This window comes from Cryptosporidium muris, genomic scaffold, assembly GCF_000006515.1.
Source record: "Cryptosporidium muris RN66 scf_1106632373425 genomic scaffold, whole genome shotgun sequence".
In the NCBI taxonomy this organism is placed as follows: Eukaryota; Apicomplexa; class Conoidasida; order Eucoccidiorida; family Cryptosporidiidae; genus Cryptosporidium; species Cryptosporidium muris.
The window spans coordinates 510,535-528,544 of NW_002196577.1; the positions used below are offsets into that span (position 1 = coordinate 510,535).

General features: G+C 27.4%; 4 protein-coding genes across 4 annotated transcripts, besides 11 other annotated features; 2 read left to right on the forward strand and 2 right to left on the reverse strand.

Moving 5' to 3' along the window:
• The first annotated feature begins 29 nt into the window (after positions 1–29).
• Positions 30–68: a sequence feature (AT_rich).
• A 139-nt stretch (positions 69–207) lies between these two features.
• Positions 208–413: a sequence feature (AT_rich).
• A 109-nt stretch (positions 414–522) lies between these two features.
• Positions 523–547: a sequence feature (AT_rich).
• A 131-nt stretch (positions 548–678) lies between these two features.
• CMU_037490 (uncharacterized protein) lies at positions 679–7,563 on the forward strand (the record flags this gene model as incomplete). The annotated part of the gene is made up of 1 exon (XM_002141888.1): positions 679–7,563. The coding sequence occupies one exon, from the start codon at positions 679–681 to the stop codon at positions 7,561–7,563; it is 6,885 nt and encodes a 2,294-aa protein (XP_002141924.1).
• Positions 712–844: a sequence feature (AT_rich).
• Positions 1,183–1,226: a sequence feature (GA-rich).
• Positions 5,768–5,788: a sequence feature (AT_rich).
• A 123-nt stretch (positions 7,564–7,686) lies between the features above and the next one.
• Positions 7,687–8,497, reverse strand: CMU_037500 (uncharacterized protein; the record flags this gene model as incomplete). Its single annotated transcript, XM_002141889.1, has 2 exons — positions 7,687–7,947; positions 8,009–8,497. The coding sequence occupies 2 exons, from the start codon at positions 8,495–8,497 to the stop codon at positions 7,687–7,689; spliced, it is 750 nt and encodes a 249-aa protein (XP_002141925.1).
• Positions 8,252–8,275: a sequence feature (AT_rich).
• Positions 8,498–8,962: 465 nt separating the features above from the next.
• Positions 8,963–8,992: a sequence feature (AT_rich).
• A 105-nt stretch (positions 8,993–9,097) lies between these two features.
• Positions 9,098–16,828, reverse strand: CMU_037510 (uncharacterized protein; the record flags this gene model as incomplete). Its single annotated transcript, XM_002141890.1, has 1 exon — positions 9,098–16,828. The coding sequence occupies one exon, from the start codon at positions 16,826–16,828 to the stop codon at positions 9,098–9,100; it is 7,731 nt and encodes a 2,576-aa protein (XP_002141926.1).
• Positions 10,414–10,441: a sequence feature (AT_rich).
• Positions 16,819–16,864: a sequence feature (AT_rich).
• Positions 16,865–17,082: 218 nt separating this feature from the next.
• CMU_037520 (uncharacterized protein) lies at positions 17,083–18,010 on the forward strand (the record flags this gene model as incomplete). Its single annotated transcript, XM_002141891.1, has 1 exon — positions 17,083–18,010. A coding segment is annotated over one exon (928 nt), but the record flags the coding sequence as incomplete, so codon positions are not given.
• Positions 17,859–18,010: a microsatellite.

Consider the following 18,010-nt stretch of genomic DNA (forward strand, 5'->3'; position numbering starts at 1 on the left):
GAATATTTAGTAAGACATTTATCAGTAGGATTATTAAAATATAAAGATGAAATATATATAAAAAATTTCTCCTATATAATTCCTAAATTATATATTTACATTAGATGTTATTTTACTTAAAATCCTCTTTACTTTATTCTTAGTTATTTAGTTGGAAATATTTAAAAGAAGATTGTAGATTCCTTATATATAATCCAAAGATTGTAGATTTTTTATATATAACCTAAATATTAATATTAAAATCATTAATAATAAAATCTTTGATATAAAGTTAAAACGTTATATTAAAAGTTACTCAACTAAATATTATAAGATATATAGTTAATAACCATAAAAAACCATATATATATATAATTATTTATTTATAATATTTAAAAAAGAAAAAAAAAAAAAACATATTTAAAAATTATTTACTTTTTCTTACTAAACAAGATGTACCCTTTAAGAGGTATAGTAGTATCTCAACAGGCGGTATTATTATTATTTTTATAGTAGATCTAAAAATAGTGAGAAGGTTTTAAGTATAATTTAAATTTAATTAATATTTGTTACTTTTATTACAAAGACAATAATTTTAGAAGATATTAGTTACTTGATTTAATTATATATCAAAGATTAGAAACAGATAATTACAGGAAATTAATTTAATTAAGATCATATATGTTATGATTTGATGTAATGAAAAGTTTTATATATCAAGATGTACCATTGTTAAATAAGATATTTATGTATAAATATAGAATAATGAATAAATTTATAATAATATATCTCAAAAATAATGTAATTACAAATTTTTGTAGATTTTTTTTGGGTATTATTACTATATTAAGATTTATAATATATACTGAGTGTTATAAAGATAACTTTGGAAAATCTTCATATTACCCTGAAACATTAGGAAATAATGGTTTAATACCACAATATCAACAAGAATCTATTAATCCATTTGATCCAAGGACATTTATTCAATCTCCAGTATTAGTACCTACTATTATACCTAAGACAGAAACAGCAAAAAGACTTGCAGAACAATTATTTCAAATACAAATAGGTGGGATTCCATCAAATAATTTAGAAATAAATTCTGCAACAAAATTAGGACTTAGTGAATTGAGTAATTCAATAGTTACAGATATGAAGGATATTCCAAAAGCATTTAAAGTAGATAGTATTAATATTACAAAAAAGAAAGATAAAAAGAATAAGAAATATAAGAAGAAAAAGAAATCATCAGAAAGGATATATAAAGTTCCAGAAAATAGATTAGAAGAATATTTTTTACCTTTTAATGTATCTACATTAAAAGATATTAAAAAACTTGGTGAGGCAACATATACGCCTATACCAATTAGAGATTATTCAGAGGAATTATGGGGAGATGTTAATTATAAAAATTTGGAAAGTTTGAATATAAAATTATTAGAACCAAGTAGAAATGGAATAAATACATTTAGAACATCAGCAGAATGTTTAAATCTTTATGAAGATGCATATCAGGATAAAAAAAAGATTAATCAATTTATTGGATCACCAGAAATTCTTGTAACACTTGCTAGACAGGCTGCAATGCAACTTAGAACAACATTAGGGGTTGATGATATATTTCTTTTAACTGAAGATGTTTGTCTTGGATTAAGAATGATTTTATATTTATCTCATCCATTAAGAACTAAAGAAAATTGTTGTAATTCATTAATCGCAGCAACAAGATATGAAGATTATATTGAACAAATAGATAAATTGACACCATCTGATTTTTTAGATTCAAAATTTGGTGATTTTATGTATATATGTGGTGAAGTATTTAAATTTCCAAATCCATCTATAAGTAATAGTGGAGTTACAATAATATCTTCAAAAGATTTATTTAATATGTTTAATCTTCTTAGTGCTCCAGATGATCTTAGGTATTATAATAGACTTCCATTACCACATAAAAAAGCAGCACTAAAAGTTCAATCTAGTTATTTAAAACATACTCAAAAGACAATAATGTTTGATTCTGCTGCTGCTGCAATATTTTTACTTAATGAGATTCATCCAACTGATCATTCTTTAATGCAATGTACAGAAATTCTGAATGCGTGTCTTATAATTCAAAATATTGAAGCAAAACCACAGATTGATGAAGATATTGCAAAAAGAATTTGTGAAGATATTGGCATAAAGGATAATAATCAAATTTATCCAAGATATTCAACAAATGTTTTATTATTAGCTCTTAAACGTGCTACTCATTTAACTAAAGATATTGATGGAGGATTTTTAGTATCTACAAAATTATCAAGGGATTCACTTGTTTCATATTCTTCAAAAGGAATACCAGAAAGAGCATCTGAGGTAATAATTTGGTCACAAATTGGAAAAGTTTTGTCAGATGGGACAATATTGAGTACTTCAATACCTATATGTACAGGTTTAATGGCAATAGAATTAAATAGAGCATTATCATTATATCCCAATATTTCTCAATTTCTAAAAATATCAGGTTTAAGTAGAATAAAATTAACAGTTGAGGATATATGTAATATAGCTAAAGTTGCAAAATTTTATAAAATAGAATTACAAAACCTTATACGGCAAAAGAAGAGTAGTGAGTATGGATTAAATGATATTTTCCCTTTGGCAATATCAAGAATTTTGAGGAATTTAAATTTAGAAGTATTTTCCTTTTCTGTATGCAAAAATATATATAAAGAATTTTTTGAAGAAGAAGATATTATTTTAAGGAGTGTAAAAGGATTAACAAAAGATTTGAGACTTTCCAGTTTTTATAGTAAACCACCATTTGATTATCCTAATGGATTTCCATTATCTCATTGGAAGGTTAAAAAATATTCATTATCAGATACAAATGGAGGAAGTTGGAAGAGTTTAATTGATCCAGATTGTTCTACATTACCACATTATCTCAGAAATAGAGTAATTCTTTTTGTTGCATATTTATTATCATTTTGGAAATTTAAAATGAATACAGGTACTGAGCAACCAATAGATGATATAAAAGATGTTTGTATTGCTTTTATTAATTCTATTTCAAATAGTTCCCCTTTATATAAAGAATTAGGTAAACAGTTGCAAGTATCTTGGTTAAAAGAAGTTTATCCAGATGGAACTTCAGAGAACTATCTTGAATATATTTGGAAGAATTTTGTAAGATATGAACAATCTATTTTTCCAATGGGTGAAGAATCTGAAGATGAATATATTCAGCGAATATATCATAATTCTTTAATTCCAGAACCCCTTTATAAAGAAGATTGGTTAAATATAGAATTACCAACTCAATTTGACTTGCCAGATCTTTTGGAAAGAATGAAATTTCAGGTAATCCCAGTATCAATATTAAGTACATTAGATAAAATTGAACAAAATAGAATACAACTTATAAGAGCATTTTTAGAATTATTTTTTGAAAATACATACTTATTTCCTATTACAATATCTAGTGAAGAGATATATGAAGTTTTGAGTGCACATTCAATTCAAAGTGAAGATACTTTAGATGTAATTTTTTATGATGTCTTAAGTAAAAATTTAGATAGAAATTGGCTAAATATGCCAGTAATGACTCATGCAATCTATAAATTGTTGGAATATTTAAAATATCTTAAACAGGATGTATCAAATCAAATAGGTAGAGAGGCTACTGATAATGATATTTTTTCATCTTCTAGAGCAATATTTATACATGGTTGTTGGTTAATAAAATCACCACAACCATCTTTTTCAAAGGCTACAGTGCTTCAAATGAGACAACTTAAGGGATATCCTAAATATATACTTAATAAAGCTCGATATATTCAAGTTTATTTTCTGAAGGCATTTGAAAGGATATTACAACATGAACTAAATTTAAGTATTGCCGATGTAATTAAAGCATTAATTAGTAATCCAGAAGATAATGAGTTTGTAAAAACTTTAACACATTTGCTAAGGAATGATCCAGAACAAGATTTTATTTATGAAGATATTATTGAAGAAATATACAAAGTATGTAAAACATTTAGTTATTATCACTATAATATGCGTGGTGCACTTTCAGATGAGCAGGCATTTGCTGCATCAAGAGTTATTTATAAACCTAAAATAGGTTGGGTATTTCTACCTCCGAATGTTCCTGATTTCACTAAGCTCATACCAATAAGTCAAATATTTAGTTCACATAAAGAATCAGATGATTCAAATAATATAGTAGAAGCATATACATGGGGGTCACTATTAAACTATTTGAAGAATGAATCCATGGATATTTGGCGAGTAAATCGTTCTATTTCAATGTGTACATTTTTTAATTATTGGATTGAGCACTTTTATCCAAATAAGAAAAGTGTACCACTTCTTCCTAAGCAATGTATTTTAGCTACTATAGAGATTCTTAAGAAAAATAAAAAGACTACTTCTAATGTAATTGAGGTATTTTCTTTGAAACTTGCAAAAAACTGGCTAACAAATTTAGAAATAAAAAATATGCTTTCTGCTTTTGAATCTTATGAATTAGAACAAAAACCTTTAAATATGAATAAGAAACAATGGCTTATTAATTTATACAGGATACCACAAATCGAAGAACCCAAAGATACATCTGAAACAAATCTAAAATTACCTAATCCTCCGAAATTCGGGGTTTTGGGTAAATTAACTGAAGATTTTGGTATTGTTTCAAAAGTTGAAGTAAAAATCTCAATTCCTGGTAGTCTTTATGATCAAGAAATAGAAAATTTATCAGGTTTTCTGGAATCTTTCTCTAAACATTATTTACAAAGATTTGATCCAGTTCTTATAACTCAGTTAGATAATATCAATTTCAAATTAATTATAGAAGATAATATTAAGCGAGGAGTTAACTTAAGTGAAAGCATATTTGATAATATTCCAAAAGGTCATTTTTCTAAAGCTATTTGTAATAAAATAGCAACTGGTTTCTTTGATTATATAAATATTAATTTTGCTTATAGTAATGAAGAGACAATAATACAATTATTTAAAAGATTTTCGTCACAAAGAGTGATTACAGATGAAGGATACTTACCATTTGATATACCACTTGGGATAGTTTCTGGAACCTTGGAAGATAAATCTCCATATAACTCATTAAGCTTTGAAGTAGTAAATTTTGCTAGATTATTAATTGCCTATTTCAATGATGATGCAATAGACAAAAATCTCGATGTATTAAAAGAAAAATGTGTTGGAGCTGCTCTTAAATTAATGAATTCTGGAGGGATCACATTAGAAACTGCTTTAAAACAATCTTGTTCTCCCTTGTACATTTGGTTAACTCCTCAAATGTTGTCAATGTTAATAACTGGATTCTTAACATTCTGTGAAATAAAATTTGTTTCTTTTCCACAGAATCAAATTGATGGAAGAAGTTTACTAGATTATATTAATAAATCATTTAGATTCCCCATTGCATCATTCAATAAGAGTTTAAACACATGGATCCTACCTAGTCAAATTATTAATAGTTCTGAAAAAATAAATATAGAAGATAAAATGAAATATTCAATTATGAAAACAATTGGTGATATTGAAGCAGAAACTAATACAGTGATATCTTTCAGTTTTAGTGCTTGTGATGGTTTAACTGTATCTCAACTCAATAGACTTCTTGCTATGGCCCATTATTTCAGAATTTGCACATCTGATTTAGCTGATGAAACACTTATTTTTGATATGAACATATGGTGTTATGTAGGTCGTCAGATGAAACTTCATCAAATACATACACTTTCATCAATATTGACTCATTACTTAAATTTGGAAAATTTAAATATAATAAATACTAAGGTTCTTTTAAAATCATTTTTTCACTTGGAAAAATTATGGTTAGATGTTTCTTCATTAGAAAGTCCAACACAGGCTATGCATAATTTCTATTCATCACATTTCCTATCTATTGGAAAAATTAATGAAGCTAAACATAAAAATACTCTTTTTTGTCCAACACTTATTACTGATAAAGATATCTCAGAATTAAAACAATTACACCAAAGTAGAGAATTAGTTCATCGTGGTATTGCACTTTGTGCATTTATTGAGGGATATTTAGTAGAAGTTTATGGGGTAGTTAGTTCAGTAGAGAAATTTATTATTCACAATGCCTTAGATAATATGCATCCAATATCAGAAACTGATACTAAAATTGTCGATGCGATAAAATCAGTAGTTCCTGGGATATCTCCACTTGTTATTGCAGATATTATCTCTGCATTCCAGGAATTTGAGAATAGATCAGCAACTAATATAAAACAGCTAGAAGAATATTATAAAAATAAGAATTGTGAATTTAAATCTGGTGTATGGGACTGGAAATATTCACCTCAGTATCCTCATAGAAAAGTAGATCCTACAAGTACTTTTGTCACATTTTCTGGTGCAGAAATTAACAGAATGATAACATTTTTGGCATTTTTCAATGAGTCATTACTTGGGAATTTTGAGAATAAGCTCCTAGGAATGTCAGTATCTTTACAAGAGGTAGCAACTCTATTTAAAATTATGGATCGAATGGCTAAAAATTCAGATCTCCAGATAATTTTCTATGAAATTTTGAATGATACAAATAAATTTAAACCATGGCTAAAATATGGAATAGTTGCAACAATTATCAAAAATTTTCTAAAATGGGAGAGATCTAATATTGATCATATTTCCACTGATATGAGTACAATAAAACTCCCAAAAGAAGTAGTAGAAAGTAAATATGCAATAGCTGGTGTTGCAAGAAACAACGGAAAATGGCTCTGGTTATCCTGGTTGAAACATTATGATTTCAATAGTAAATTAGGACAAATAGCTCCTGCAGTGGAATTTGCAGAAATTCAGGAAAACCGTGATGAAATAGCTACATTATTTGCACAATATTTCTTCCAGGAAGTAGGTTCCATTATTATTCCATTCAGTACTAAAAAAATCAAACAAATACTAAGTATTAAAATGGAAAAGCAAGAATTTATCTTGTATCAATTGTTTATAAAATCATGGAGATTATATGAAAGGGATATAATTTTGCTTTGTGAAGATAAAGTTAACGAAATTTATGAATCTAAATATGTTTTTAATAGTAATGGCCTTCGCCGGTTTATTTCACATTTACCTTATTTTGGAAATATGGAATATCAATATAAAGATAGAGAACTTGCTAAGGAAATTGCCAAAGATATGTATGGAGTGTTTATTTACAATAAATCAGTTATACATCGAATTGAAGCCTTGGATATATTTATTGGTATTGGAATAAATAAGATCTTTAAAAAACAAGGGCTCGAACACAGTTTAAATAGAATCAAACTAGCTGAAGTATTTAAAAATAAACTGCATATTACTCTTGATGAGTTAGATGATCAAGTTATTCAATCGATAAGTGAAGAATTATATGATGGTAATGAATATGAAGCACTAAAAAGACTTATTCAGGCTTTCACTAAATTTGAAAGTGATATGATTAATAATGGTATATCCCTTGAACTCTTATATAAAAAATCTATAGTTCTTCCTATAAAAGATCAATTCCAATTTCTTCATAATCTTGGTCGCTATATGTCAGAAGTAAAATAATATTAAGATATGAAAATGGAATACCTACTAATATATATTTAGCTCATTATATTCTTGCATATTTGTTTGCCTTACTTCTCAAATATATCATTTGCATAAGAAATTAACTGGATAAAAGTTAAGTTATGTCCTCAAAATTATCAATAATAAACTTACTGGAAGTTCTTCATATTTTGAAACTTCATTAATATTGTTATCTTCTAACAAAGATCTAAAGTATATCATTTGAATTATTTCATTTTTAAATACATTATCACTTAAATCTTTAGTTGGAATTTTCTTATATTTAGGTTTAATATTTGTACTGTTATTATAACCTTTATGAAAAGGTGACTTAGATGGTTTACTCTGTAGATTATAAAGTTTGAGAGTCTTAAATAAAGTCTATAAAAATATGATAAGTTAGTTTGAATTTTACCTTATTGAGACTTATTAATAAAACAACCTCTGAAAATATATTTGTAGTATCATTTATATATAAACTATCTTTTTCTATATTATTTTCAGTCACTGATTTCTGCTCTCTGAATTCAGATAGTGAATAGTCTAAAAGAGATACTTTTTCATAAATGAGCTCATTTGACAAAGTTGTATCTGCTTGAGTAGTGTTCTTGTCTATAGTTTTTGGTCCTTTATTTGATAGTTTAAACCCCTGTGCTTTATTCTTAACTGAATTCCTCCATTTCCCATTTATTAATTTTTTTTTTATAAAGTAAGGTAACTTATTAATTATACTGTGATTAGCGTTTAAGGGTTCACATAGATCCTCCTCAGATTCTTTTGTTTTCTTAAAGGAATATCCTTGGAACCTCCGTTTCTTAGTAATTCCTATTATTGATGAAGCATCACTTTCTATATTTATAGATAGAAACATAGTGTATCTATTTGGCATAGTATGAGTTGGAGATATATATACCCCAACATAATAGTACATCATTTTAATAATCAATACGAAAATGAAGCTTCCTATAATCATTTAATACATACATTTAAGCATAAGGATACCTTTGAAGAAATAAGCAAATATTCTATGTCTAATATGAAGTAAATCCAATATTAACCAATATTCCCAGAGTCTATTCATACCGTAGAATTGTCAATATTAGATTGAAATATATTACCCGCTCACATAATCCCTATGGGCACTCCAAAAACTTATTACTACTGCATCAATAGCTATGTAGAATGCATTTAACAGTACTTACTTTTTAGTATTAGTATGTCTATCTGTGTCTACCTTTTGTTTTAAAAAAGTAATCTTAGAAAAGCTAACTCTTAATTTGAAAGCATATCAATAAAATATTAGGTATTTGTCAAACCAGTACACTTTATAAGGAAGGGAATTTGTATTAATAACTTGAATAGATAAAAAATAATATTAGAGGTTTTAGTGTTTAACAATATATTATTATATTTAATAAGATTTAATGGAACTGAACTCATTATAAAAAGTGAGGTACCATATCTCTAAGATTTTTTTAATATAACTTGAACTTCTTATTTAGACTTAGATATAAGGAACAAATCAATCTACTTATATAATAACAATAGTTTGATTTTGATCATAATGACTACTATATAAATTATTCCTCAAAAAATTTTGTCCTCTAAGAGTTCCATTAAATTCATTAGATTCTATAGTTATAGTCCCAAAGATCCCACTTTGTCTTATGCTAAAACTGGTAATATTAAGGAAAATATTAGAATTATTGATAGGAATAGGGAATCCATCTACACTAAGACCACTTGAATTTATTATTATATCTTTTTGAATTGGAATATTCATTACTTCTTGGTTATTATAAAGAAATTTCCCATTAATTACTTCGAAAGAGTTTTGATTTACTTGTACATATTGTATAGAACCCGGATTATGAGAAAGAGTAATGCTTAGATTAGAAAGGTATTGTTGTTTTTTAATACTCACACCGTATGTTCCAAGTATATTACAATGACAAGTTAATATATCCGAATTTTGCTGAGTAATGCAATTTTCTGTGAGCCATACGCCACTATCAGATTTTACAGCACATGAATAGGATACAAGTCCACTTGGTAAAACTTTTGGAACATATTTAGGATCTATTGTTAAAGTTAAATTATTTTTCAAATTAAAAAGTTGGAATTCATTCCCACATCGAGATATATAACTTTGCATTATTGTGAAGTATTTGTCTGTATTATTAGTCTCATCATACTGAATTAGTTCATTTATATAAGATTGATAAGGGGACTTTATTGATATAATTGTGTACCGAATATCATTACACTGAGAAAATAAACTAGAACTCCAGGTTTTATTATATCCAGTAATCTTTTCATTTATTGTATAGAATATATTTTTAGTAAATACAGGGTTTAATAAATTAATGTCTCCTGAGAAATTAATAGAAGAAATATACATTCCATGATTTGTATTAACTCCCTTTAATAGATTTATATATGAAAATATTTCTGCATTGATAGACACTCCACTTTTATTTCCATTTAATGAAATTGACGTATTTAATGTATTTCTTAGAGACCATTGATTAACTGAAGCACAACCTAATAAGGATACTATATTTGTATAATTTTGAGCTAAATTAAAGGCAATTACATAGTCTAGGAGCTCTGTTATTAAGTAAGGATAGTCATAATTATAACCACACTCACTTTTAAGAACCAATTTATTTATTTCTTCTTGTGACCACCATTTTAATAAAGTTGTTACTTTCCCTAATGAAATAATATATTTTATTATTGAGATCATTGAAAGTAGATTTATATAAGAAGTGCTAATATCATGATATATTTTAGGTATATATTGTGAGATCCATGTCTCTCCAATATCTTGAATTTTATCTAATGAAAATATATTTAAATTATTTGAAATAATGGCTCCTGTCATTACTTGATCAAATGAGTTGAATCCCATTATTTTTGAGGTAAAATATTTTTTCATTAGGACAAAATCTTGAATTATAGTATCTTTTTGGAATTTATTTGGATCTAAATGTTGATTCCTTATAAGATCATAAGGACAGATTGGAACATTACTTTCTAAGCAAAACATGCGACTATAGTGTTTATTACCAAATATTTCTGTTTCACATTCAATTCTACACAATGGATAATTAGTTTTATCATGAATAATTAAGTACACTTTCCAATTACTTGACAATGATGGAAAACGTACAAAATCTGGAATGTCTGATGATAAATATGATAAAAGAATTGCATTAGTACTATCATTTAGTATAGGATTATCCATTATTAGTAACGAATACCTGAATATAACCTTATTAGAATAACTTGTAATATTATATTTTAATGGAACTGCAGATATCCCAAAAGGGGCAGATAATATCTTTAATTCTATATTATCATTAAAATTTAATATTGGAATATCCTTCCATGTATAAGCAACATAACCATTTATACCTAGTAAGTTTTGTAATTCAGTTTGTTCTCTAATAATAGTGAGATTTGATTCACCAAAGTAATCAATATCTTCTCTTAACATTATAAATAATACTGTAGCATATTGAAAAGTATTTGTATTAATACTTAATGAAGTGAAATTAAGATATATTGAGATATCAATTCTTTGTATATCTATAACTTCTAATTTAGTTAAATTGAACTCATTAGGATAAACTCCTAAAGGAACATATCCTATACTTGGGATGTAAGCATAAGCAAAATTTTTTACTACCATATTACTCCACAATGGATTGTTTGTGTATGTTATCTGAAAATTAATAAATGAATTATGACCTAGTGAAATAGGTTCAGAGACTTGTTGTGAAATAATAATGAATGGTAGAGGATCTGGGACTGATTTTATGACAAAAGATTTACAACCTGTGACATGCATTTTAGTATCTGTTAAACCAATAGACAGAACTAAATAATACAACGAATCTTGTGGAATAGTTTCAATAATTACATTTGTAGAATTACCCAAAAGAGTTGAATTTGTTTGGGATTTAGAACAAGCCTTGCCCCAATATGAGCCATCTTCTAGGCAAGTATTTAATAATCCTTGACTAATAGCTTCAATTTCATCTGATTCTTTTGTTGTAGCACAAAAATATTTGAATTTACTATTTAGGAACTGGAAGGCAGGTTGATAGCTACTTGTCCATCTACAAGAATCGCAACCTGTAGAGATTGAAGAGCAGTACCCAAAGGAAATCATTTGTTGATCAAAAGTAAGAGATCTTCCAACATTGACACTTAAAAGTGGATACTTTGACGATATAACCGTAGGAAGAGATCCTTTAATATTTGGTGTTATTATTTCACTATTTAGTATAATAGAATTTTGAGACATTTTTACTGTATTTGAAGCGAGAGATGTATCTATTTTTAGTAATGATATTGGTCCATATATTGGATTTTGAAAAATCAAATTATTATGAGGTTTATCATTTCCTTTTGAACAATTTAAAATTTCGATAGTTTGCATCATTGTATTATTTATATTTGCTATACATTCAATTGCACTTATATCTAATGAAGAATTGAAAGCTAAATTATTCATGTGTAAATTATTGATTTTTGAAAAAAAGTAGGTAATTTCAGGATTATTACTCAAAAGGCTTGCTTCCATCTTACATGATTTACTAGTACTTGACATTGAAAATGGAACAATGCTAGGAATCATTGATACAATTGGTAAGTTTCCATTAAGATATGTATTAGGTGCTCTAATATAACTATTTTTAAAGTACATAGATAATAGGCTATTATTAAAAGTCTTAGTCTCTGTCATAAAAATATCAAATAGTAAACTATTATACAAAGAAAATACAGTATGTCCATCAGATTTATTCCATATTACTGAGATATTTAAAAAAACTGAAACTCCTTTAAATTTTAAATTGTTAAATGTTGTATTATCAGGCCTCCATATATGAGGGTTTATTGGTAAAAGTTCTTTATTAAGTAAACTTGGTAATAAAAAGTATGTAATATTCATATTCATACCTATCCTAGAATATGAGTTGGTTGAATTTTCTAGTAAATTTGCTATTGATATGCAGAATTCATTACTTGAATATATTTGATCTGGTAAAATGCACTCAAAGTTCAGTTTTGGTTGTATATTTAATATAGATTTTGGTATATTGTGAAGCTGAATATTTATTGGTATCCAGTCATTACAAAAGCTATTGATCATTGAATAGGCTATTGACATAAATGGCTGTATAGTATTTGGTATGTTGTTATAAGATAATACCTCTTTATTTAAAGTTTTAGTAGAAAATGATTGCAATGATCCAACTAAACCAAAATATGTTATTGCATTGCAGAAACACTTAAATTCAACCTTTTGTTCCATACTATTAAAAAATAATTTTGTTTTGCAATGTTTTATATCTAAATTATTTGTTATCCTATCCTTTGCAGCACACTTTATATTTGAATAATCCAAGGTTGTATTCCAATAAGAATAAAATGAGAATTCTAAGCTATCACTAAGGTCCCATACTTCAAATTCAATTGTACAAAGTACAATCGTACTTAAAATTAATGGATAATTACTAACTATATTATTTACTTTTGATATAAGAAAATTAGTTAGATAGTTGTTAGCTTTAACAGTTGTTATTGTTAAATGACTTTTTGTACATAGTTCTAAACCCTGAGCAGATGCCGATATGTTGTACCACTCTGGATTCTCTTGAAAATAAGTTCCATTATGTAATTGAAAATAGTAATTAGAAAATTGAGATATATTAATCTTTGGAAATTTTACACCCCCTATTGAAATTCCTTCATTCAAATCCAGCTGATTGTAAGTATAGCTAAATATGCTCATTCCAGATTTTTCTATGAAAAATTCGAACTTACTATTAACTCCTTGTACATAGCTTCTTCTAGCTGCTATTGATTGGTAAATATCAAATATTATCTTATATTTTTCTTTTGTTATTATGAAAGGATTTGTTATTATTAGCAAATCAGTAGTATTCATTACTAAATTATTTATTCCATCAATTAAAAAACATTCAATAGTATTGTATATTCTTCTTATAGAATTAAACGGTAAATCTGTATTTATATAACTAGCTGGATTATAATAGGAAGTTGAAAGAATTCTATTTATAACAGATAATGTTATTGGTTGGGCAAATGGATAGTCCTGATTAAATGGGACATTATTGTTTTCAATTGCATACTGATATATAATATCAAAATAATCATTCCATATAATATCAACTGATAATGGTTGAGAGAATAATGCATTAACTAAACTCATTGTGTCAACATATGATAAGTATGATACTGGATTTGTCACTACAGCTATTGCATCTTCAATTTGACTTTGTGAATCAAAAGCAGAAGTCTTTATTACTGTGTAATTACAAATATTATAATTATAAGTTTCGCTGTTGTTCTCTGGGATACACCATTGAAAATAGGGTGTTCTATTCATATCTCCTTTACAAGGCACGAAACAACCTTGATCCCACTTATCTGTATTACGCAAGTATACATACCATTGAGGTTGTGTTGCAGGTAATCTTAACCCGAAACGGTTGTGTTGTCCAGCAATAATCATCTCAAATACTTGACTATCTGGGGTAAATACAGGGGTATTTAATGCTATAGCATTAAATAGAAATGGAGAAATAGTGAAATTATATTGATGAGATATGTTCATTGCAGTATATATTGCATCTGTAATTGATGTATTTCCAGGATTTGGTTCCAATACTTTGGATCCAAAAGATATAAATCCATTATTTACTAGTAACCATTCAACATATTCATGTACTCCTTCATCTGATGAATAAACCTTCACAGTTTTATCCTTATATTCTTCAAAGTTTATTGTTTCAAAGTAAGATGTCTTAGCTAGTGCAACTGTCTCATTAACGAAAATAGCTGCTCTCATAACACAAAATGTCGGCTTATAATAATATGTTTGCATTGTATAAGGAGGAATATAAATAGATGCACCAAGTTTTCCTCCAATACTAAGAATATCATTTATTTTTACATTCTTTGGATATATTTCTAACTCAATGTTTGAAATATTTGGACATAGTAACCAAGACTTTAAAATTAATAAACTATTTTCTGTCCAAATATTATCAGGAAAAACATCGATATAAAAAGAATATGAGAAACCTCTATTCATAAATATTCCAGGTAATATTGCACCCACAAATGGATCTGTATAAGGAACTATTTGAGTCAACTGAATAGGTTGATATTCACTAGTTACTATTGTATAGTAATATTGGAAAAATACAAAAGCATTTAGTGGGGAGCAACATGTATCATTTGAGATTGAATAATATATAAAGATTCTATCTGTATGATAATTTCCAGCCTCCAATGTAAAATTTGTTGCGTTTTTAGCGACTGGTATCCATCTATTAGGGTTACTAATTATGCATGATGATACCCCATTTTCTTGCTGTTCAGAAATTGTATCACCAAATTCTCCATAATAATATCTAAATTGGTTCATTTCAAAGTTATTTATTTCAGTTATATTCGATGTACAAAATTCTATGAAATTCTGCTGATCAATTGGTTTAACTTTCCAAGGTATTATACGAGGATTTGAACACTGCCAACATTCATTTGGTTCAGCACAATGTCCAAACCTATCCTGCATATACTGAAAATTAAAATTAAAAAAAGGATCACCTATTTCCATATTTCTACCAGAATATTGAACAAATGGAGCACTTAAACGAGGAGTAGGGGATGTAATCTGAACTGGTGCTGTATTTGCAACTAGGTGATAAGATGGATAGTTCCCAAAATACATAGTATCTGGATCTCGTAAGGTATCTTTTATATTTTTCTCTGATTTAAGCATTCCATAGTGATATAATCCTGATATTAATGTCTGAGAATCTGAAACACCATAGCCAACAAATTCTAGTGGTTGAGGGTAAAATGCAGACATGTATACATCAGAAGTATTTTGAACTTGTTGACTACATAAAGTATCTTTAAATCCCTTATTTAATATATTAGGTGCAAGTGGAAATGTACCATTATAATAGCATCCTCCCAAATAGTTACCCGTTTCAATCCACTGACAGTTAGGAGAAGAAACTGGAAATCCTACAGTATACCAATTTGCACCAAATGGGATTTTATTCCAATACGATTGACCAGAGATTGTATTTCTAATTATAAATTCATTTGTTTCATTTTTTAATAGGGAGGACAAATTTTTTGGATATTCGTTTACTTCCCCATTAGGTGTTATAATTGATGGATAATAAAAGTCAAAATTACTTGTACAGTTGATAGAAGTATTTGGAATATTTGATGGAGGAATTAGTCTTATTAATGGACTTGTTAATGGTATATTTATATTTCCCCATGCTACAAATGAATCAGACATTGAAATATTTGTAAATGTAGTATAAATCACACTATTCGGAAATTTGTCATTTGGAATTATTAAAGGAAAGTATCCTCCAAATCCATATATAGGAGTCCATAAAGAAGATAAACTTACTTCTTGGTGATATTTTTCTAAGCTTAGAGATAGATTCATTGAAAATCTTATATAAGGAACATTAGTACCATATGAATTTACCCCAGGCATTATTGAAGAATAATCGACACTTACTAAAAGTGGAAATGATATTGTTTTGAATAAATAAGGTCCAATACCTACTGAACTATTAATATTACTACCAAAAATAGTTTGATCAAATTGATACTCTACACTTGAAGGTAAAATTGTTGGGATATTATTTGGAATATTTTCATTTATTTTTGAGACAATACTTTCTAATTTAGATCCTTCTAACCAAATAGTAATATTATTTGCACCATCAAAATTAGCATAACTTGTTGTACTATTTTTTAAAATATTAGCTAACATGTTGCAAGCATCATATAAAAAGTTATAACTTAGTGAAAATTGTGAATTTGATAATTTCAACCTCAATACATTTAAATCGCATTCAATAGATTTTATTGGAGTATCATTACAATCAGGATACATTCCTATAAATTGTATCGTAATTGGATGCATAAATTGACAAGGGCTTATAAAGTTTGTTGTTTGACTATCAATAGCTAAATAATCACTAATACTAGGGCCTTGATAATATGATGCCATATTAAATCCAATAGGAAAATAATAGCTTCTATCTGGTGCACCAGTTGTATATGTAGTTATTTGACAAATAGATAAAGTCAACAATATGAAATATAAAAAAAGATATAGAATAAAGTAATTTGACTCTACTAAACCACGGGTCATTATAATAATGCGAAGGCAAAAATTCATATTATATTAACAAATATCATAAAAAATTAATTTTATGTGCTATGGTGCATAAAAGTAAATAAAATAAAATTGGAAAAAGGAATCTACAAATATTAATAACATATTACTTAACATGTAACTTACTTGACAATATGTAACCCGGTTATTACATAGACTTGGGAGAGTATGGCAAGCGGTTAGAGGGTGAGACGCCTCTAAGAGACTTAAAAAGTACCAGTGAGGTATTTCCATTATATTATGAAAAAATAGGAAAAATGACACAGTTATATCTTATATTCTTGCTTATCATCCCAATAGTAACTATTGCACATCAAGATGTATTGTTTATACACGAAGATGTGGTAGATCATAATCATGTGGATAATTTACTCGGAAATATTCAAAACTATTACCAAGATACCCAATATGAACATCAACATGATCATAATATATATGATCATCTAAATACCCATACACAAATGGGGTCAAATGCATTGCAGGTAGTAAAGTTGCATAATCAGCTCGAGAATATCAATAATAATCATGATAATAAGCATGGAACTGGAGAACATTACTCTACAAATCCAGATATAAATACGATCCAAAATAAAAAGTGGCAGACAGAAAAAGTCAACTTTATTTTTGGACCTAATTTACCACAACCACCTCCTTTAACTACTCATGAACCAATGATTACTACTGGTGCAACAAGTTCTGAACATCATGATACAACTATACCTTCTCACTCACTTGAGACAACAATACATACAGATCTCCATACAACAGACAAAACAAATCATCAAGAAGAGACAACTAGTCCGAGAGGAAATAAATATAGTACAAATAAGTCAGAAAATAAACCAGATAGTGAACATACATTTACTACTGAAACAGTAACAAGACCCACTACTCATCATACAGAAGCACCAACTACCCCAAAAACTCATAATACTGAAGTAACCACAAGACCTACAACACATGGTGTTGAGACTACAACAAAACCAACTACTCATAGTAGTGAAACAACAAAACCAACTACCCATATTACTGAAACAACAACAAATCCAACAACCCATACTACTGAAACTACAACAAAACCAACAACTCATACTACCCAAACTACAACTAAACCAACAACCCATACTACTGAAACAACAACAAAACCAACAACACATACTACTGAAACAACAACAAAACCAACAA